Source organism: Peromyscus maniculatus, chromosome 4 (genome assembly GCF_049852395.1).
Source record: "Peromyscus maniculatus bairdii isolate BWxNUB_F1_BW_parent chromosome 4, HU_Pman_BW_mat_3.1, whole genome shotgun sequence".
Lineage (NCBI taxonomy): Eukaryota > Metazoa > Chordata > Mammalia > Rodentia > Cricetidae > Peromyscus > Peromyscus maniculatus.
In genome coordinates this window covers 22,531,877-22,554,382 of record NC_134855.1, presented here as the reverse complement: position 1 = coordinate 22,554,382, position 22,506 = coordinate 22,531,877, and the positions used below count along the sequence as shown (strand labels likewise).

General features: G+C 38.6%; 1 protein-coding gene across 2 annotated transcripts in view; it reads right to left on the bottom strand.

Moving 5' to 3' along the window:
- Positions 1-22,506, bottom strand: part of Arhgap15 (Rho GTPase activating protein 15) — a 599,688-nt gene that overhangs the window by 495,383 nt on the left and 81,799 nt on the right. For both annotated transcript variants that reach the window (XM_006974294.3, XM_076569381.1), the window contains 2 exons: positions 16,549-16,610; positions 6,353-6,440 (listed from right to left, as the gene is read on the bottom strand). In XM_006974294.3, the coding sequence (XP_006974356.1) occupies positions 6,353-6,440; positions 16,549-16,610 (150 nt within the window). The remainder of the gene's footprint in view (positions 1-6,352; positions 6,441-16,548; positions 16,611-22,506) is intronic.

Below are 22,506 nucleotides of genomic sequence, written 5' to 3'. Positions count from 1 at the left end.
GCAGGCACTTGAAACTGAAGGTTACAGAGTTCTGTAAAACCAATAAAAACCTACAGGGTTCCATTCCTGAAAAGAAGCTAATCCGGTCTCAGTTCTGCGTCAAGTTTAGCACCCAGACCAGGGAAAATGCAGTGAGTGGGGCATTCCCCCTCCTCCCTGAGTGCTGGCTCCCCTCCCTAGCCCAAGGCTTCCACAGTTTTACCTAGTTAAAACAGACAGAACACTGTCCCTAGCAGGGGTTTGGAGTCATGCCTGCTGGCAGACCTATTGTCTGTAGAGGCAGAAAGGGGCTTAGAGTGGCCTAAAACTCTCTGTTAGTCCCGCCTATACTTCCTGTCTGGCTACTGGCCAATCAGTGTTTTATTTATACAGAGCAATATCCATAGCAATGTGCATCTGTAGTGTCCCATAGATGCTGTTGGGTATCTTCCCACACATCAAACAGAAACTCTAAAGTCACAAAACACAGCAAGTGCCCAGGCGTTACTCGGAAATGGGATACAAGAGTCAGCTGAAATTGTCCAGGCACAAAAATGTATAGCTGCATTCAAAAATTAGAGTTTTTTTGAGTCAAGGCCTCAGAGGAAAACCCAAATGACAGCAGGAGATGAGACAATGACTGTGCGTACCTCTCCAGGGAAGCAAAGATTCAGATCCTGTATTGAGGGTAACCCATGATCCCAAGAGAATCAATTTCTCTCTTGTTTGGGTCCCTCTCTAAGTTCAGCTCCTTCCAGAAGCACCACATGTGTCATACTCATTCTCAGTAAAAGCCATTTAGATTATTCTGCAGTGCAGATGCCTGGATTATATATCAGTATCACATTGAAGAGCCCTGCCCTGGTAGCGCATTCAAAAGCTCATAGCCTCTCCTTAAGGCTTATTTTATCCTGTGTTTCAACTGGACCAGAGAAATCATTTATATTTTAGTGCTCATATCCCATCCATTCTTAGTCATTGCTCGAGTTTTTCATTGCCCCATGTTTTCTGTCTGCAAATCTCCACATGCAGAAGTGACAACCATCTCTTAAGGACCAATTCAAATCCTTCACAGATGTGAGCACTCCCTCCTTTAAATCCTGAAAAAAAAAATAAAAAGAAAGGAAGAAAAACAAAAACAAACATCTATTCTGTTTCCTATTTCTTCTCATCATTATTGGCAGAGATATGTTAAGGCAACGTCTCTATCTTGGTTATATATCTATGTCTTATATGCAGCCTTAACGAGCAAGCTGTTCATTGTGGGATTTCAATACATATTCCAATGAAGTCTTTTCCCACCAAGGCTGATATAAATAGCACAAACCTGATTAACTGAATGCATACTCACATTAAAGTGAAGTAGATTATAATGAGTAGAGATGTTATTTGGATCAACTCTCCTACTGAAAACAATGAAAAATTTTGGGTAAAAAACATATCTTTTAAAGATTACTTCAGAATTGAAAGTCTGAAATGACAGAGGAGAAAGCCATGCTGAAGTTTTTATTTGTATGTGTGAGATGGAGCTCTAAAATAGACAGGAAAACTGAGTCTCAAAGCAACCTAACTTCATGTTGTTCTGAGGTTGTTTATTTATACTACACATTGGAGCTTTGTTCCACCTCACAATGTAATAGAACAAGGTCCTGCCTAAGATCTTTTGGAAAGATAAACAAATACTGGTGTTGAAACTGTTTTATTTCTCTTATTCCAAAAGGACACTGAAAGGAGATGTTGGTCAGGCTAAAATGTTAAAGGAGCAGAGAAGCACCTTGTCTCCAAGAAGTTAGTGTTTCTGTACTTCTGCCATTTCAGATACATTTCAAAGAGACTCTAATACCACAAGTCACTGTCTCACATCCCTTTTGAAAATACAAACACTCCAGTAAGTAGGACACATTTATTACAAACCACAGGGACCTCCCCCACCCCCACCCCACATGGTCATATTTCACTCTTAACGATTAGTGCACAGCCAAAGCTGAGCAATGACAATCAGGAACCCGAGAAGCATGAGTGACAGGCAGCAAAAACCCATGAATACAGTGAGGCCCTGGACCACTGACGTTAGAATCACAAGACCAGTCATAAAACAACTATTCCTCCTGGTTTTACCAAAATTAAATTGTAGTCTGGAAAATACCTGTGGGAACAAGTAGCAATGCCAGCTGATAGAATAAATTAAAAGAAACAAACTCCTAGAAGTGAAAAATTATACTATTTGAAATTAGAGAAAAAATGTTTATCACATGAGGAGACTTAAATAAAGAACTGAAAGACACACAGAGAAAAAGTACTCCCAACTCAGCTCAAAAAGACAAAAATACAAGAAAAAAAAGAGAGAAGACTGTTAAGACATTTGGAGAATACAGTAAGACACTTTAACATACTTTGGCTGAGACTTAGAATAAAAATGAGAGACTATAAAGTGGGCTACATCTGAAAACATGGAAAACTTGTAGATTGTGTTCAGGACCATAGTAAGCTCAGCATCCAGCACTGCCCACGCTCTGGTCTGAGGTGAGGTGCGTAAGCAGGAACAGGATGCAGGTAGATAGCAAACCTGCTTCTTTCTCCGTAGAAACCGACTTTAGTTCTGCACTGGTTCCCTCCTAGTGTCCTGTTAGGAAATGCTGACACTAGATGATCAGTTACTGTTTGATCTTCTGATTCAAATGCTGAAAGGGATAAAAGTCCTCCACGTCCTTTAAAGAGAGGACTGAGGACCCAAAATTACATGATCCTGTGCATGTTTTCAGGATAAAAGTGTCACTAGGATGTTGTTGTGGAATCAACATGTTCATACACTGAATCCTAAACCCTTGCCATGCTGTTGGAAGCTGGTTTTGGGGGTGGGATCTGCTATGAAGGGCAAAGCCTTAATATTCTTGCTATTCGTGGGATTACAAGGAGAAGGGACCCACATGGAAAGGGCATTTTCACTGAACACTAGATCTACCAGTGCCTGTATCTTGGAGTTTGCAGACTCCAAAATCATGAGAACTTAGTCTTTGTTGTTTGAGATGTGCCACCAATGGCAAACTGTTCTAACAGCCCTAAGTTGGGGAAAGACAGACATTGAAAACACCTCAGTGAGAAGAAGATTTGTCAAATGTGGGCTGTGCAATCAGTCACAGCATTATGTGAGATGCTACATCAAACAGCAGTAGTGAGAATCCACAGAAGAACGTGGGGTCTGGAAACACTCTTGGATATTTAGGAAGGTATAAGTGAGTCCCAGATGAACAGCTGCTTCATTTGAATAGATATCTCTTGCTGCCTTTGGATACAGATTATTTTCTCTTTATGAAAGCCTTGTGTAACAGTATTTTCTTAAATTTGTACAAGTTTGCCAGACAGTCATGGTAGTACACTCAGCACTTGGGAGGCAGAGGCAGATTGGTCTCTGTAAGTTCAAGATAGCCTGGTCTATGTAGCAAGATGGTCCATTCGCTCCAGGATTACACAATGAGAACCTGCCCCGCCCGCCCCCCCCCCCCTCTCTCTCTCTCTCTCTCTCTCTATATATATATATATATATATATTATAAATATGTGAAACAACTCACATAAAATTAATATGATACAATGTCTTGACTATACTGCTGTCAATATTACATAGTAAATTGTTTTTTAAATACTTATTTATTTTTAATTTATGTATATGAGTCTTTTGCCTGCATGTATGTGCATCATATGTGTGCCTGGTGAACAGGGGCATCGGACTCTCTGGAATTAGAATTACAGATGGTTATGAGTTGCCTTATGGTTACTGGGAACTGAACCTGGGTCCTGTGAGAGAGCAGAAAATACTCTTAACCACAGAGCCACCTCTTCATCCTCAAATATTTAAATATGTTATTGGCAAATATGAGAGCAGGTGATTAATAATTATAGCTGTTGTGACTCTTTGGTTCTACTTCATTACTTGTGACTCTTTGGTTCTACTTCATTACTTTCATTCTTTACCATTTTTGGTGACAAAACTACCATGTTCTTCGGTGAGGATACCCATCTCAAAGAAGTTGAGTAACTTTGTCAGCTACTTAGTGGCAAGAAGAACTGGTCCTCTGGGTGTGACTTTAGCATGCTCTGAGTTACCCTAATCTTTGTCTCGTCACTCATAACATTCGAAGATGGCTCAGAAAGCTTACAACCACAGTCTGCACTTATGACAGCTTCTCCAGGCTTAGTGGAGGAAAGGCCTCTCCTTGAGAGCAAAGTGAACACCAAGGCTCTGCTAAAAGGTGCAAGGGAAATTTAGAAATTTGAGCATGAATCTCTTCCCGAGTAAAACCACAGCATCTTTAATCAAGGCCTGGCAATCACTGTATCATTTCTCTAAGGCTGGAGTTGATAAATGCAGCTGTCCCACTAGGCTTTTGATACCCAGTTAGAAACGAATCCAAGTTGACTAGCAAGACAATTCATGCGGTACAAACAGATCTGTAATTCTCCTTCCCTTTACCACAGAACAGTTAGCTCCTACCCAGAATTTGCTTTGAAGACAACGGGTGCCTGGGAGAAACAGAAAGCACTGAAAATGGGGCCAGAAGTAATAAGAAGGACTACCAAAAACCAAAACGAAATAGAAAGTCAGTGAGTTCCTCCTACAAGTCAAATCCATTGTCACTTTGTAACAATTCTGAAGGTTGAGTTGGTGGCGTACAATTAGTGAGCTAACCTGCAAGGTTTGCCTGCAATGGATAAGAGAGTTTTCTTTCCCCTTTATACAATTAAACAGCTGAGAGAATTGTATCTCCTGGTATGAGGAGATTAAAAATAATGAAATAAATGCTATAATATGGAATTAATCCATCCCATTATCTCCACCTGACTCAGCTCCAATGGGATTCTTCTCCCTCAGCAGGACAAGGATCATCTTCTTAGCATCAGGCCCAGGCAGGCTGGCACCTTCTAACTTCCTACCTTCCCCGCAGAACTCATTCAAAGAAAAACACCGAGGCCCTGCGAGGGGGTGGGGGTGGGTTCTTTTGTGCCCAGCCTTGGGTGGTATTTTATGTCCCTTCAAATACTATCCCAACCTTACTGTAGCCAAAAAGAAAAACAAAACAAAGCCCTAAGACAAATTTTTGAAGTAATTTAAAAAAAAAGGACTAAGATATTTTTAATTTATTCATTATTAGTTTGAAAATTGGACTTTACTGAGTCTCCAAAATCAGTAAGTCATTTGCAGACAAAGGTGATTGAAATGATGAGGAGCAAGCCAGATGTGATTCTTTGTTCTTACTAATTTTTTCTTTTTTAAAAGACATCTTTTAGCCAGAGTTCCTATTTCCTATTTAAAGAGGATTATATAGCAAACATAACTAGTGGCTGAAGAGCAAAGAACTTGCCATTATTTTATCATCTGCCAAATATAAATTAGTTCATTATGGTTCCCTCCCACCAGGCCACCACTTTCTTTACTGCCTATCAAACCAATGGGCTACGGCAGGTTAGTTCCTTGTGGCCTAGAGTCCTTCCTAATCAGGGCCTGACAGACCATCTGCCCACCCTGTCTTGCACTGCATGGTAGCTGTTGTGTTTGGGCAGCGAGGTTTTGAGGTCCAGGTTTCACCATTAAGTAACCCCCAATAGCTCCCGCTGTCACTGCCACATCTCTGCGGCCTGTGGTGCCTTCCCTCAGGTACAGTGAAGCAATTCTGCAAATCTTACTTTGCAATAACCACAAGATACAGAAATTGCATTAGGCCGATTAGGTGTCATCATAAGGAGTATTCAGAAAGGTTAGCTGGATATAGTGAATGCCATAGTTAGGCTAAGATAAAAAATCACTTCGTTAACTTAGAGTGTTTTTTCATTGGTAACACCCTATATTAAGGTGCCATTTATAAACAGTTTATTATTATTTATTAATGTATGAGGCACTTTATAGAATGCAAGATAACAACTTAAATCCATGTATTAAAGATGCACATACATGGTTTAATACGATTTACGTCTTATAATATTCTTTAAAGCAGCCTCCCATAGTCTCATCCGTTAAACATTTATTACTAATGCATTTTATAACATGCTTTATAATACATTATTTGGGAAAGTAGCAGCATTTAGTGATTATTTCATAAATAAGAATAAAGCACTTATAAATGGCACCTTAATTTAAAGTGTTACCTTCACATTACCAGATAGCCGCTCACCATCCATCTCATTTCTGCATCTTCTCCAAATGCAGCACTTAATAAAACAGACACTACGTTCTATTTTCCCTTCATCTGATTAAGAGGTTCCTGTGTCCTTTCCTCCATCTGCTTTCAGAGGTTGGTAGCTCAGAGGCTTCAGTGTGATGGCTGATGAAACCACACTTTGGATTCAATGCTATTTGAAAAAACCAGAGAACAACCTACCGTGTTGGGAAGAGCTTGCTGCTTGGAGTCTTTGTAAAATTCAATTTTTTGACCAGAAAGAACAATCCAGGAAGTAGACCAGTTTTTCCTTAGGGAAAAAAAAAATAGATAAATGCATCATAAGAGAAAAGAACATTTATGAACCGTATCAGGGAATTTGTTGTGAGTGCAGACTGTTTTTAATGAGTTTTCCTAAAAATCTTCTATTTGTTTATATCTGTTAAGTAATAGAAAATTCATATAATAATAAAAAACTCTAGAATTTTAAATTTTGTGGCACATAAATAAAAGTTTCTCAGTTTGTCAATCTTCCCAGATGCTCTTTAACTAATCAGTGCCTCCTCACGGTACTGAAGCATTAAAGTAAACATGTTGGAGGCCGCTCCGTCTCTGCTCTTTTTCATTGATGTAGCACGTCTCAGAATCAGAAAGACTGACCAGTTCACATGCCATTCTTTAAATAAAAATGCTTTTGATACTCACTAGCAGTCAAGGAATTACAAATGGGAGCAGTGGTGTGCTTTCTCCTCTTTCCCATGAAATTGCCAAGGATTAAAAGAACCAATGTTAAATACATTCTCTCACACTTCTAGAGTGCAAAATAACGATATATTTTTTCATAAATTTCCAAAAAATTTATACATCGTTTTTTGACTAGGCGTGTTTATTCCCACAAATTTAAATAAGAAATACGTCTAGGTTTTTGAGGCTCTGACCATTAAGATGAATTGCACATTCCTTGGTAATTCTGCTCCTAAAGTATAACAAACAAACAAAAAACATCAAAAAACAGAGATTGCTTAAGAAAATTGCTCATAATAGAATTGTACATTGGAAGAATGACTCCTGTGTTTGAGAATACTGATGTGGGAAGATTTCAATGTAGCCTATAATATATACTTTCCTCCATGCTATGCAATTTACCTAGGACCATTTTCCTCAGCTTAGCCCCTTCTGATTATTAATTCCATCCATCAGAAGTCCAAATATTGCTTCCCTCAAAGTACATTCATGACATGTAACATGATGAATTAAAAAAAATACTTCAAAATTTTTCACTTTCATTGCCTTCATTAAAATACAAGCCCCCAGGCAACAGAAATCATTTCAACATTATTGGGTATTTTCAGAGCCTAGCACAGAGTCCTGGAGAGTCTAGGAGCTAAATGGACGTTTATTTAATCAATGATCACTTTGGCCTGGAAAAAAGTCTCGATTGTAGCCATAGTTAAATAAGATGGTGAGATTACAGTTCTCCCCTTCCCTTTGTATTTATTTCTTAGTTTTCCTTATTTCTTCAACTGAACACATGAAAGCTTCTGCAGTTGGAGTATGTATGTATTAGTGTTGTGAAAGGTTTTCTTCCGTAGGTGGCAAAACTATCAATAAGATGGGGATGCACAAGTTTCTGCCCTTCAATTATATTGTTACCATTTTCTCTAGTTTAACCTTTATTTCAACATAATAGTATTGATTTTACAAAAAGCAAAGAAGAAAAAGTTTACAAAGAAGCTTTCATTCAGATAAATTGAACACCATACAAAATGTGTGACTATGACAAGTTTTTGTGTTCCATATACACAAGATTTTGTGTGATTTTTTTTTCCACTTTCCATTTATAATCTAGAGCCTTAATTATAAGGATAGTTTTTATTTAGTATGACTAATGTTGACAAAAAGAATGTGGTTGCTATTACATGCCTGAAGCTTTCTTTTTTAAAAGGTATTTACTTTTATCTTTGTGTGTACTCATGTTCTGCCTGTATGTATGTATGTATACATGACTTGTGCCTGCAGAACCAGAAAGGGGTGTCAGATCCCAGGGAACTGGAGTTAAGAACAGTGTGAGCCACTACATCAGTGCTGAGAACCAAACTTAGGTCCTCATGAAGAGCCGCCAGTGTTCCTAACCACTGAGCAATCTTTCTAGCCTCGTGAATGTTGCACTATTGCATTAAAAGAGAACAGAATAAACAGACATACAAGAAACACATTCAGAATTTCATCATACAACACCATGCTGTTGGACTCCCTTGTCTTCAGATGGGTAGTCAGTGCTTCAATCAAATTATAAAAAGTCAGAAAGCAAGAGAAAAATTAACACTTTCTGTCTGGATTAGTGCCAGTTTCTTTTTATAGATAGCAACAGTACTAAGGTGAATTGAATCAGTAATAGCCTTCCCTTTAAGCAGTTCACATTATTAGACGACTCCAAAAAGAAGAGTGAGAAACGCTGAGCCATTGGTCAAGGCTGGTCATCTCTATCAGTCCTTTTGACCATGTGTGATCAGAGTGCGAAACATCCTAACAGGTGACGGACCCATATTTAATCCACCTGCTGTGCTTCTCACTATAGTTCCTATCTCCTGGCAGTGTGCTCTCGCGCACCGTATTTGCTTCCTATCTATAGAAGTTCCTAGAGAAATGGTTCTGGTTTGAATCTGTTTCAGATGTTGATCATTTATAGAACTTGCTGGAAAAACTCTTCTGTTCCTTAAACTTCTAACTGGAGCGGGTTACACAGGAAGTCCATGAAATTCCAGTTACGTCATCATTCTGTCTTAGGACTTTGAACTATTCCTGCTAGGTTAACTGGAAGGACAAACGCTAATGCATGAGAAGGAAGAGCTGGGAAGCTTAGTCATGTGACCATCTGTAATACCTATGTCTGGGGCTGCTATATCTTAGTTTCATTGGTCTCAAACATCATCTTTATTGTATCCAAATGAAGAGGAAAGATGCCCCAACAGCTGAATCCTACAGCTTGAAAATCATTTCTTGTCAAAATAAATAATAAAATGTAGCAGATAAATTTAAGACCTCTTTTCACCTCAATTTCTCCCACTGTTTCTTTTAAAAATATCAGTGACATAATTATTTTGAGCAACTAGTAAAAGTTTAATTGTCTGGCTAATGTTTGTACTCTTAAGCCAAAAAACAAGGAAACTACTAATGTCCCCATGTACTAAGATAGAAAACTAGGCTCAGAGAGTTTAGAGGACTTACTTAATACCACATGAGCATTAAAGGTCAAGTCCAGTTTCTCTGAAAATGTACCTTGTAATCTATGTAATCTATGACCTTACACTGGATTTTTAAAAGATGTAAGCAGTGTGAACTTGATTAAGAATATCATCAATGTAAGTTAAATAGCCTTGGCTGACTTCCTCAATTTATCAAAACCGTTTGTGGTCTGTGAGAATGAGTCATCTATCTGGGCTGTCTTACTGACTACTTTACCCAGTTCTTTTTAAAGAAGATTAGTAGTCTGACCAGTCCCCAGCTAGATCATCTCTTCATCTCAAACCTTTCAATAACGGGAGCTATGCTGTTGCTTAGCTTCTTACTTGGAGCAGTTTGCCACCTGGTATTTTATACACATCATGTACTTGAACCACTTAGCCAGTCACAAGTACCTGTTCACACACTCTGTGCCAAACAATTCCCACGGCAGACTAGAAAAGTAAAGACAGTAAGTCGAAGATAAAAGTAAAGAAAAGTAGGATGGACCTCCAGGATTTTTATCACTGATTAGAAGACAGACCCTAAATCATAGAAAGGCACCAGTTCTCCGAGCAACTCTTGCAGGTGGGTGAGGAGCCAGTGCAACTGAGGAGATAACTGAAGCTTACTGAGACCGTGTCCTTCCTAAGGACACACAGTCATACAGAAGACATTGAAGGATTTGACCCTGAAGCCTACACTCATTCTGAAGGATCAGCTGTTTCGGGGGCATGGCCAAACACTCTCCTATCATGGCTGCTCTATGCAGAGCCTCATGGCAGGAGTTAGGAGGAGAGGACATGATCTTGGAGAAGCATTAGAACTCTTCCTCCTAGGAGCAGAGCTGCCTGTCTTGCTGGTTCCAGTCTCCTGTGCCACCTTCTGATGAGCAAGTGTGTTCCTACACCAGTGGGAGGCCGCTGAAATCCCCACATTTGTCCTAACATTGGGACACTGAGAGAATGATTAACTGTTGCTAACATGCTTGCTCTTCCTTCCTTCTTCCCTCCCTCCCTCCCTCCCTTCCTTTCTTCCCTTCTTTCTTCTTTCCTTCTTTCCTCCCTTCCTCCCTTCCTCCCTTCCTTCTCTTCTTCTTCTTCTTCTTCTTCTTCTTCTTCTTCTTCTTCTTCTTCTTCTTCTTCTTCTTCTTCTTCTTCTTCTTCTCTCTCTCTCTCTCTCTCTCTCTCTCTCTTTTAGAATACATGTAACTTAGGAAGTCAGGAGTCAGTACCCCCGGAATGAGAAAGATTCGAAGTCCCCTCACAGACTTCCAGGTATACAGTGCAGAATCACAGCTAGTCTTTTAGTGCTGAAAATAGATCTAGGAACAAGAAATGAAAACATTTTTTGCAGTTTGACAGACAAAATACATGATATCTGATAGGATAAAAGATCCTTTAATTACAAAGCCAGAATAACTAAATTCACATCAGAACAACTGATTTTGATATGAGCAATTGCCAGGGTATTTTAGGCAAGTGGAATACTTCTTATAACTTACTAAAACAAATTGTGAGTTATAAAGTGGAAAAAATGGAAGAAGGTGAAACAAAGTAAAACCAAAACAATAAAAAGCCCCTGACGCAGACATCAGCTTGACATTCTACCAAATGGACACCGGATGGCAGCACATAATAACAGCAGCATATACCTGCTTGGCTGTGTGATGGAAATGGCCCTTAAAATATTCATCATCATTCTAGCGATTTAGGGCCTACAACATGTTCATCTCTCTTAACCTCAAAGCTTTATGCTCTTCACTCCTCCTCGTGTTCTTTACTTACACAGCAACAAACGAAAAAACAAACAAACAAACAAGCAAACAAACAACAAAAAACCCAAAACAAACAAACAAAAAAACAAAACAAAAAGAAAAAACAGAGGAAAGTATGTGTGGGATGATGTCATCAATTTCAGACTCTCTTTGGGTCACCTGCTGCTGTGACCCAACTTGGTTATTCTGGAGTTGATTTGAGTCTGTGCTGTAATAGTAATGAGGGATTTATCCAAGTGCCTCTGAATGATTTACTGTAAAACCCTGCCGACTCTTAGACCAGAGGAACTGAGAACTTATGTGTTCTCGCTCATATGCTGAGCTTCTGTAATGTATCTGTACTAAAAGTTGAGCCAGTGAGACAGTAAATATACAACAGATTTCTTTCAGTGTTCTAAGAAGAGAGATCGAGGGAGGGAGGGAGGGAGGGAGGGAAGGAATGAGGGAGAGAAGGAAGGCTGGAGAGAGAGAGAGAGAGAGAGAGAGAGAGAGAGAGAGAGAGAGAGAGAGAGAGAGAGAGAGAGAGAGAGGTTGGGTTTGTGTTAATTTATTGACAATCTGAGCAGAAAGCACCAAGGAAAATTAAGTTCACACTGGAGGGGACTTTAGCATCATATCAGAAAAAAAAAAAACCATGCTGATGATAATGAGCAGTGTGCATGTGCATACACACACACACACACACACACACACACACACACACACACACACACACATACACACACACACAGTACCCAGCCTGTGATGAATGCAGACATTAGTAAAGACAACCATTGCTACCCCTTTCATATTTGTTTTCCTGCTCATTTTCTGTCCATATTCACACAAAGTGTTGTCATGCCCTTCTGAAGGGGAAAGCAATGTGAGAAAATCTAAACGTGGTGAGATGTACGGAGCCACAGAGGAACCGACAGAGGAAAGATGTGCGTGGAGAAACATGTGAGATACTGAACTCATTTATAAGTACATTGTCAGGTGCCTTTTGTAAAATTAAGCCCTAGGAACTAGAAAAAAACCAAAACAAAACAAATTAACAAAAATAATCCCCCCAAAAAACTATTCTTAAGTCATCATGGAGTTTCAGACAAGCCAGGGCTACTTACTGCTTTGAGAAGGAAATTCCCCAAATGAAAAGGGTCCCAGGATTCATCAGAAAAGCTGAGGCATAATTTCAAGGTTCATAATTAAAAATTAAAGTTGAATGCTGAATGAATTCTGCTTTCAAGCCTGTCAGTATATCACAAGGGAAATGTGTATAACCTCATTTTAAAATAAGGCTAAGTTTGGGGCCTTTTATGAATGTTAGATGAAGCCAGCAACTTGTCTTTCCTGCCACCTTCTCTTAGTCACATGAGTAATTTTTTTTCTTAATGGAAAAAAGGCATAGGACAGAGAGAAATAGAGACAAATAAAAATGATAACAAGGAAAGACAAGATAAAAATAAGGAACAATGTAAAATGTAGATGACATATCATGGATTTAGAGATAGAAAACTCTGCTGAAGTTTCAAAAGTGCTACTTATTAAATGGCAGTGAAAGCTCTCAGGACCAACAGCGGCAGGAAAGAAAAGGACAGGTCTTGCTTCTTGGCCTCATGCAGCTTAAATCAAGAACAGGCAAACAAGTGTGTTTCAAGCAGGCCAGGGTTACATGCTGGTACAACTACATCTGTAAGACCCTGGCGAAAGGAGCAGTTAAGAGGATGACAATTTTACATTTGAAAACCAAGAAATCACCATGAAGCCTATAACCCAATATGACTTAAATACTTAAGTCATGTCACTACTATCACAATGAACCATGTGCTTGACCGAATAAGCATTTATTAATAGTGCTTATTAGCTCATTAAACTTGACTAAAGTGATATAAGATCCTTGATGAATGGGAAACAGCCCATAGGAAATCTCACATAAGCAATATAAATTACTGTAACTAGATGAAATCATTTAATAATCATTGAATGACCTGTGTGATAAAACCTCTATAATTTTTCAAGGTTATGACCAAACTGACCCTTTGGTTACTGCTTATAAAAGTATAGACTTTGGGTAGGCAATAGCAAGATATAGCAAGAATAGTGAGGTTCTTTTTTTTAGTGTGTGGATATGGGAGAGGGTTCACATCTGTGCTTTCACTCATGTGTATTGTAAGCATGTGCATACGTGTGTGTGTGTGTGTGTGTGTGTGTGTGTGTGTGTGTGTGTGTGTGTGTATAGATGCCTGCTCCTGTATGCACCTGCATGGAGGACAGAAGAGTCCATTCGATGTCTGTCGTCTGTCACTGTTTTGTTTTGGCCTAGTTGATTGGCAGTGCTCTCCTCATATACATTTGTCCCTAACTCTACTAGGCATTTTCCTGTGGGATTTGGGTATTGGAACCCAAGGTCCTGTGGAAAACACTATTACCCATTCCATCACTTCCCTAGCCCCTAAGATTCATTAGTGGTCATGCAATTTGATCAGGTAATCCAGGCTTATAACTGGTCTTTAGAAAATATAAAGAAAAAAAACAATAATAATTAGTAAGTGTATTGCAGTTATAAACACTTCTAGTATAAAACTTGACTCAATTAAATATTAAATAAACATTTTTTTAGAGTAGAAATTATTTGATATAATGTAGCTCATGAATAGGGCAGGATATCAAGTATATGAAAAATGGTGACTATAACATTTAAAATATTCATTTTTAAAAGCATGTATATTAAATGTAAAAATAAACTCCACACGTCATTTAGAGGAGTTATTGATAATGTCTAAACCTAACAAAGTATTGTTACCTATTATATATTATGCATTCTCTCAAACTAAAAGAAGACAAGATATTCAACAGATAGTAGTCAAAGCTCATGAATAAGCAATTGTTGAGATGCAGAATCTGAGTGACTCTAGATGAACAATTCAAGTTCCACTCAACTGCAACACCAGTCAGTGAAACAGGAACGAAAGGAGCATCAAGGGAACATTCTTGTGGCCATATTTCTGACAATATTAAAAGTAGAATGTTGGATTGGATTAGATTATGGAGAAATAGGATCCCTTCTGCAATACAGGATAAACTTGTGTGAATTTCTACAGTCATTCAATAGAGCCTGGCAGTGGCACATAGCAGATGCCCAAGCAATCTTAATTCCCGAGTACAGTTCCTTGAGAGAACATCTAATAGGTTCCAAGGAAACAATTATGTGTGATTTATCATAATATTTTAGATTCGGGAAGAGTTAGAGAAAACTTGGGTGTTTGTGGCTAGGGGACTGGTGAAAATAAGATTTTGTACAAATACATAATGGCAAGTGGGTAACAATGGGAAGGAAATGGTCTTAATAGATCACCACGACAGGTATTTTTGCACTAATATTGAATGAACACAGCAAAAAACATGAGATTCTTAATATAAAACTATTTACATGACATAGAATACATTAAAGCACATATTACTATAAACAATGATTTTGTTGATTTGTTTTGAATACCATGCAGAAAACCAAATTGATGTATGGATAGGGGATTTGAAGACCAGTTAGAGTGTATGTGCACAGGAGATTGATATGAGAGTAGAAGAAAATATGGAATAAAACCACCTAGGGGTCTTGCCCCAGATACAGTATCATAGGGCTGCAAATGAAGGGTATAATCAATTCAGTTCACTGCACCTTGGAGTTATAAAACATTAAAAACTAAAATTTATGGAACTTTAAATGAAAAAATCTGAAAAAATGCTTGATGGCATGCAGACTGATTGAGAAACCGATGGAATAGAGTACACACCAATGCTTATATGTATTGCAACTTCTATCCAGACACTGTACACAAGTTCATTAAGTTTTTATGTAAATAAAGCAAATGTACAGTGCTATATACATTGAAACAATGTGCGTTGTGTCCATGAGAGTTCGCAGGGAAAGGAGCTTCTCTCTGTCTCTGATGCTTCAGACCCCTACTTCTACGAGTGTGACAATGTTGGCTAATGGGGCACAGATGAGGGGCTCCACAGAGCCACCACAGGAGGCCATCACCTTGCTTTCATGGCCCTCCTGTTTTGTGTGATGCTAGAGAGTAACAATGACCAGTGTTATTATAATTTCTGGATGCCCACAAATCATGGAATAATGAACTGACTGAGGTGGTTTCTTGTGTTGGCTTAGGTGTGGGGACCCCTGTGGTCGGTCAGGTAAGAAAGAGTCTTGGCCTACTTGCATAGCTACACCCCGCCCCCCAACACACACACATGCCTGAGTTGATGACTGAGGGTTGAGATCTGTGAAAAAGAAGGGTACAATGGTTGTGCTAGTCAGTCAATGATTCTCACCTGTTGCTCTTTTAAAATTTGACTGGCATTTCTCCAGGGACAGAGAAGGCCAGGCTGAAAGCTGCTTTACATTTGATCTTGTGCCTCTGGTACTTTTGAGGCAAAGTGGCTGCCAGGCTAGTGACAAGAAACATCTCTGGGAAAGAATCAGCCCTATTTCCCATTTAAAATTTGAATAACTATTGGAGGCACTGGAATTATGAGTGACACTTCCATTTTACTTCTTTCAAATAAATATAAACACTGCCCACTCTAGCCATTAAACTAAAGCATTTTTTATTCTCCAGTGTTAACCAAAGCATCTTTCTAGTAACATATTGTGTAATGCAATTAACTATTGTCCCATTGTATAGCTAATTAGAATATTGGTCCTACTTAGTTATAACAGTAATAACTCACAAGTAAATGTCTCTTACTTTGAGTCCCTCCATGAACCTTTATTACTTGTATATTCCATACTATAAAGCTAAATATAGAATACATAATGTAAGAAACGGAAAAAAATTCTAAAATGAAGAGGACTATTTTAAAGCCCCCATATAAATAACATAACAAATGTCTTTCTTAACACAACAACCACCTTGTTCTTTTTCTTGAATATTTTTGTTGTTCTGCCCCTCACTCCAGGGAGCTCTTTATTATTTTTGAATTTCCCTCACCTACTTTCTGTTCATGGTTTCTTTTTTATTTTCCTTTTTTTCTAAATGATCGTTTTATTTTGAACTACAAATATGGTTCAAATCTTCTATCCTTCATAAAACTTCTCTGGGTACTGCATAGAGATCTTTACATGCTGCAAATGAATTCATTCAACAACCCAATCTGTTAATCCAGAAACCATGTTTCCCTTTTTATGTTTTAAGGATTTCTAGTCCCAAGAGAAGACAAGACATCAGCCACTTTTACATTCTGGGCAACACTCTACAATGCAATGCCTTCCTTTGAAAATTATAATCATTTTAACAATAAGGGTGTCAACAATGGTAACAGAAGGGACTCTTCTAGCTAGATGTGGGTGGTCTTGCTTCTCAAACAATATCAGTGATACAAGCTAAGGGTACAGGAGACTGTGTGGTTATGCAACAGAGAGTTGAAGAACTTTCATTACCTTAGTTTTTTTCCTCCATCTGCAATTTTGGCTTTTTGAAGATACCCTTCTTTTTCAACCATCTGCAAGAAGAATGCATATGTTAACACTGTGACAAACTCCTATGCACTTTAGTATGAATGAACCCAAGCTTTCGAAGCAAGAGTCATTGCAGTGATGGAAGCTCCCAGTCACAGAACTTTATTAATAATACATACAAGACTTATGGGGAATGCATACAAGATCCAAGTCTTTACAAGCTTTGCTTATCAGATGATAGATTGTGAGGATGTATGTGAATGGATTGTTTGATAGTGATATAGCACCATTCACCTTCCTTTCTGTGTCAGGAAGTCACTTGCTTAAAACACTGACTTCAATGATAGAACAAAGACAATGCAAACTCTCCTTAATCTTACCAGAGAAGCTCTTGATTTATGCCCTCCCCATATGCCTGCCAAGGCCAGAAAAAATGAAAGAATTCAGTGGAAGAAGAGATTGAGCCTGATGAATCATGAGAAAATATTTCAATGGCAGCATTTTGACCAGTTAGCCAGAGACAACATAACAGTATTATTGACATCTGAGCTGTGTAACTGCTTTTCTTTCCCCCACTTCTACTATTGGCTTTCATCCTAACACAGCTGCAAACCCCCTAAAGGGCATGCAACAATTCACTAGGACACAACAGAGGTGTTCAGTAAGTTCCAGGCAAAGTACATACAAGTGAAGATCATAATATGTCGATTCCCAGCAAAGTCAATAAGCTGTTTTAGTTTCTTGGTGGTCTATTAATGCCCTCCTGACTGCCTTGTACATCCTATTCCAGTTCTTGGCCTGTGCTCTCTTTAAAGGATTAGTGTACAATGCTCATGCTCCATGTCTAACAGCCGAGGTTCCTATTTCCTTAGTGCCACCAGTGAAATCCATATCCTTAAGTATAATATTTCACTATATCTTCATCTCAGAAATTCCTATATATACAAAACAAAATTTCAACCCATTTTAAAATTCTACCTATATGGCTTTTGTCAGATGGCCTTTCCATCATTTGTTGAATTGTCTTTTAGGCATCCCACTCCCAGTTTCCATTTCCACTGTTTTCTTATCACTCTACTAACACCTATGAGATAATGTTGTAATGACTGGCTTATTTACTTATATCTACACCCATGCTAGGAGCCCATTGAAAGCAAAGGACTGTCTCTTTTATATTTGGTGGGAATCCAGAGTTACACTAACTGGATTGTGTGAATAAATACATGAATGAATGCATATGTAAATGCTATTTACATTTTTAGAGAAATTGTAAAAATCAAAACCATTCATTGGTGAATGGAAAAGACCATTTGAGTAGTGAGTTGTCTCAAAGAGTAACATGGTACCAAATAAAGAATTGTCCACTGTAAGACTTGCTCTGCTATAGATAATATGTATGTGACCTTTCCTTGATTCCTACATTGTTATATTCCTAATACTTATCTTTCAAATACATTTGGTAAGTGCACTTTTAGTGAATAAGCTGTAGGAAATTATTGTAACAATGACAATTGTGGCAAAATAATTTTCACATAGGTTTAGAAGATGTCTCTTCCTTCAGTATGTTTTCCACAAGTCTAAAACAGTCTGATGATGTTTTCAGAACCATGGTGTTCACAGTGTTATCACCCCATGTTTAGGTGCATCTCACCATGTGTTTTGACCACTTCCTTATTCTATGTATACTGTCCATCTCTTTGGTAACAGAGAATTTTGTTACCATCTAAATCCCACACAAGTTTAACTCTAGGCATCACTGGTCTCTATAAATATTAGAAACAAAGACACTTTCAGTAGCTATTAGCATCACAGAGGAAGTCCCTTCTTTAATTCACTGCTTTGTTTAAACTTCTCAGGAAGATTAAAAGTTACAAAAAACCTGAAATGTTTTATATTAAAAGCTACAAAACCCTCTCAACCCATTCATAAATTCTCAGCTAAGATTATTGCCTTCTCGGAAATATTCCATGCAAGACCCACAATTGAACACTTAGAATTCAAAGAACCATATTGATGATGACTATTCTCTATAAAGAGAAAGGTGAAAAGACAACATTAATGTCCTTAGAGGAAGAGATCAATGAAACATGTTTGAGGTGGGGTATACAAAGGCATCTCCTCAGCTGGACCTTTCTCGGGCCACTTGAAATGGATAGCCAAAGGTTTTTCATGTTGGGATTCAGTAATCATGGTATCTCTGCCATTAATGGAAGAAAAATTTTCCAAGGGCACTGGTCAGTATCATGAAGTCTTCAGGAATGACCTTCTAGTAATCCTGGGAGATCAATGAAGGAAAGCTGAATAGCTAGTTAGGTATTAACTTTCAAATTTTCATATGCTTTTCAGGCCATAGGAAGACCCTAAGAACTGTATGTAACTTTGCAGTATTTTCTGCTTTTAGTCACTTAGTACCACCATGAACAGCTATACATATTTAAGTGTATGGTCCATACACATTACATATCTAAATGTGTGATGTGTATGTGTTTGAGCTTTACACTCATGTCTTACCATCTCTCAAACACACACTCCTGCTTCTAGGATCAGCAGTTCCTCTCTATACATTGTTTCTCTTCTATTCTTGATGCACACTTAGGTCCTCAGCAAAGTTTTAATTAATCGTCTTCCATTCTCTTAAATAGCCACTATGCATGAACAAAAGTTGCTAGATTCACAAGACCAGCCTGATCTTACTGCAGCTGAACCTCCTATGGGCTCCCATTAAGACATCCCTTCTTTTTTGTGGACTGATAATACTCTTCTGCTCCTCTGAGACTCTGGTCATCCTTCAACCTGGACTAATAAATTCCAGTTGACTTCTTACACTGTTCATGTGCCAGACAGGCAAGAAAGACTTCCATAGGTAAATTTAATTATGTGAATATCTAAGGGGTTGCCATCGTACATTGGAACTTCCCATGTTCTACATACCAAGAAGAAGCCATTCTGAGAGGCTTAGACTGAATGGAAGGAGGTATTAGGGTAAAAGGAAGATTGCTATGGATTGTACATCTGGGTTTATATATGGTACTTTATTAATTGTTTTCATAGTCGCATGGTCTGAAAGAGCAATGATCTATAAATTTCAGTTTATAGTTCAGACATCTGGAGCTCAGATTGTCTTGTCTTTAGTGATTTACAAAGTTATATACAGGCTTTAAATTTAAGTTTGGGATTCCTCCCATGCCAGATTCTAGGCCAAACTGAAATTCATTAAAGGAATCACAGCACCCAAACGATGAATACTTAAGAAATATCAGCCAGTCTTTAGATGCTAAATGCGGCTGTTGGAGCTATTTTTTTCAATGCCGGCTAGAATCCCTATTTAACATTGCGTGGCAGGAAAGATCAGCAATTTGTCCAGGCTGGATGCCAGCCAGTCTGCCAGCACTGAGGAAATGCTTCAGCAGCATCCTGTGTGCTGAGACACAGCTGAGGAGAATGAATGGCAGTGGAATTTCAAGATGGTACCTGTTAATAAACCTAGGTTGGACATGACAGACAGAGCAGGAGAGAAGAGAACTTTTGATTGATGGCTGGGTACAAGTGTAACAAACTTGAGCCTATAATCTCTCAAGAAGACACTGCAGGTTTTTTTGTTGTGTTTTGTTTTGTTTTCACGTCAATGTCTCATGTGACCAGACACAAATGCAAGCAATAGGTTCATCTGTCTATAATGGTACACTGAACGGTTTTGCTTAAAATAAACTGAACTAAATTAGAAACTTTCAAGCAATTTGATTGAGAACTTGGCTTTTGACCACATAGCTCTTTTTTTTTGCTTTATAGCTCTGATGATGGTTTCATGTTTTATTCTCCCTCCTTTGTTCTTAGTCTATGTTTGTTGATGACCACTGACACCATTTTCAGCTTCTTAGGTCATCTGTTATAGAAATCCAGTGTCTTACGTAGTGAGAGTCAGAATAGCCCCTGCCTCCCATATTTTATGAGGAAGCACTGATGGGTCTCTATCAACATTGATGCTATTAGCAAACAGGATTTTCTTCTGGTCCCATAGATCTGAGACAGGACTCAGTCTGAAGCTGGGATGGTCTCTCTGAAAGGAGGTTTCATGATGTGAATCATGTTATGGCTGACTGACCTGAGGAAAGTTTGCATCATTACTTCATGACCACAACCCTGGACCGCTGTAATTCTCAGACATCTAGCATTAATTTATTTTCCTACTTGATAATAAGGTGGCTAAAAAAGTTTTAGTCGTTCACAGTATTTTGCTGATAATCCTGTTTACTGATTTCTATTAAAAAATCAAATGAGGACATGTTTTGTCACATCATTTTTATACCATCCTGTGCTTCTCTAATCACCTTGTACTCTTTCTCAGAAAGAGATTTTTTTGTCTTTGAGTGTGTGTGTGTGTGTGTGTGTGTGTGCGCGTGCGCATGTGCTTTCTTTTTCTTGACATTTTTCTCTAGTTACACTGTGATACAAATCTTGATTGTTAACTTGAATTGGATTTAGGAATGACTATGAGATTACTCAAGTACACCTCTGGGTGTGACTGTGCAGGCATTTCTAAAGGCATTAAAACATTAATTCAGATTTTAATACACTATTGGGAAGTAGTGGGACTGTGGGAGGTGGTTCCTGGTTAAAGGAAGTAGGTCAATGGCAGGGAGCAAGAGGGAGTGGGAGGGAATGGAGAATGGGAGGTGGTGAGAAAGGTTGGAAAGGCTCTTGGAGACTATATTACTTGCTCCCCTCTTGTTGGTGATCTGGTCTTCTTGTTCTCTGTGAACTGAAGAACTTCTACCACATATTCCTGCTGCCACTGAAAGCCACCAACCTGAGACTTAGCACTTTGTAAATGTGACGGAAGTGAAGTGTACCCTTGGATATGTTCTTTCTTGTATTTTTTTTTATCATAACAGCAAGAAAGCTAACAGACACATATTCATGCTCACAAACACACACATGCAAATACACATACTTTCACACACACAGTCTCACATACACATACATTCACGCTCCCCACCACACAGAAACACACACACACACACACACTACCTCTATCTCTGTCTTTGTCTCCCCCTCTCACTGCTTCTTCCCCGAGACTCATTGTTTTCTTTTCAGTATATCACAGTTTCTACATGTCCTCCTGTATTCGATCTACTGATAATGTATGTAGGTTCGTAGTGGGGATAAGGTATTAAGAGAAACCCTCTTTCCAGTTTTGTTCAGAGGAGTTCAAATGACTCCCAGAACAATACAGACCATTGCTGCTGCCCTTGGTTGCCTCCCCAAGGTTGAATGTAAGTCCCTATTGCTGAAGACATTATTATGCACTTCAGACACATGAATCAGAAGATTTGAGCTCTGACCTGAAAGCCTCCTCCTTGAAGACTATTTTATTTTAAAACTTATTATACAATACATTCTAGTCATATTCTTTACCCTCCCCCAAGTACTCCAAGATCCTCCCACATCCCTTTCCACCAAGCTTCATGTTCTTTCTCTCTCTTAAAAAAAAAAAAACACAGCAAAAATGAAACCAAACAAACAAAAGTGCATGCATGCATGCATGCACACTTGTGCTTGTGTGTGCGCACACTCCCACACAACACACACACACACACACACACACACACACACACACTCAAATCCATGCAAATACACACAGACACCAAAAGCAAGCAAAAGCATAAAGTTCATTTTGTTGTGGCCAAATAATCCTGAGCATAGGCCTGCCCTCGGGTATGTTTAATATACCTACTGCCACTCCATTGATGGAAACTGATTTTCCCTTCCTCAACAGTTATCAATTGCAAACAGTGTCTTGGGTACTGGTGCAGATTTGTGTCTAGTTAGCCTTCTCCATGTTTGAGATGTTGTCTGGGTTGAACTTGTGAAGGTCTTGGATGTGATGTCACAGTCTCTGTAAGTTCATGCACGCATCTGCTCTGTTATATATGGAAAATG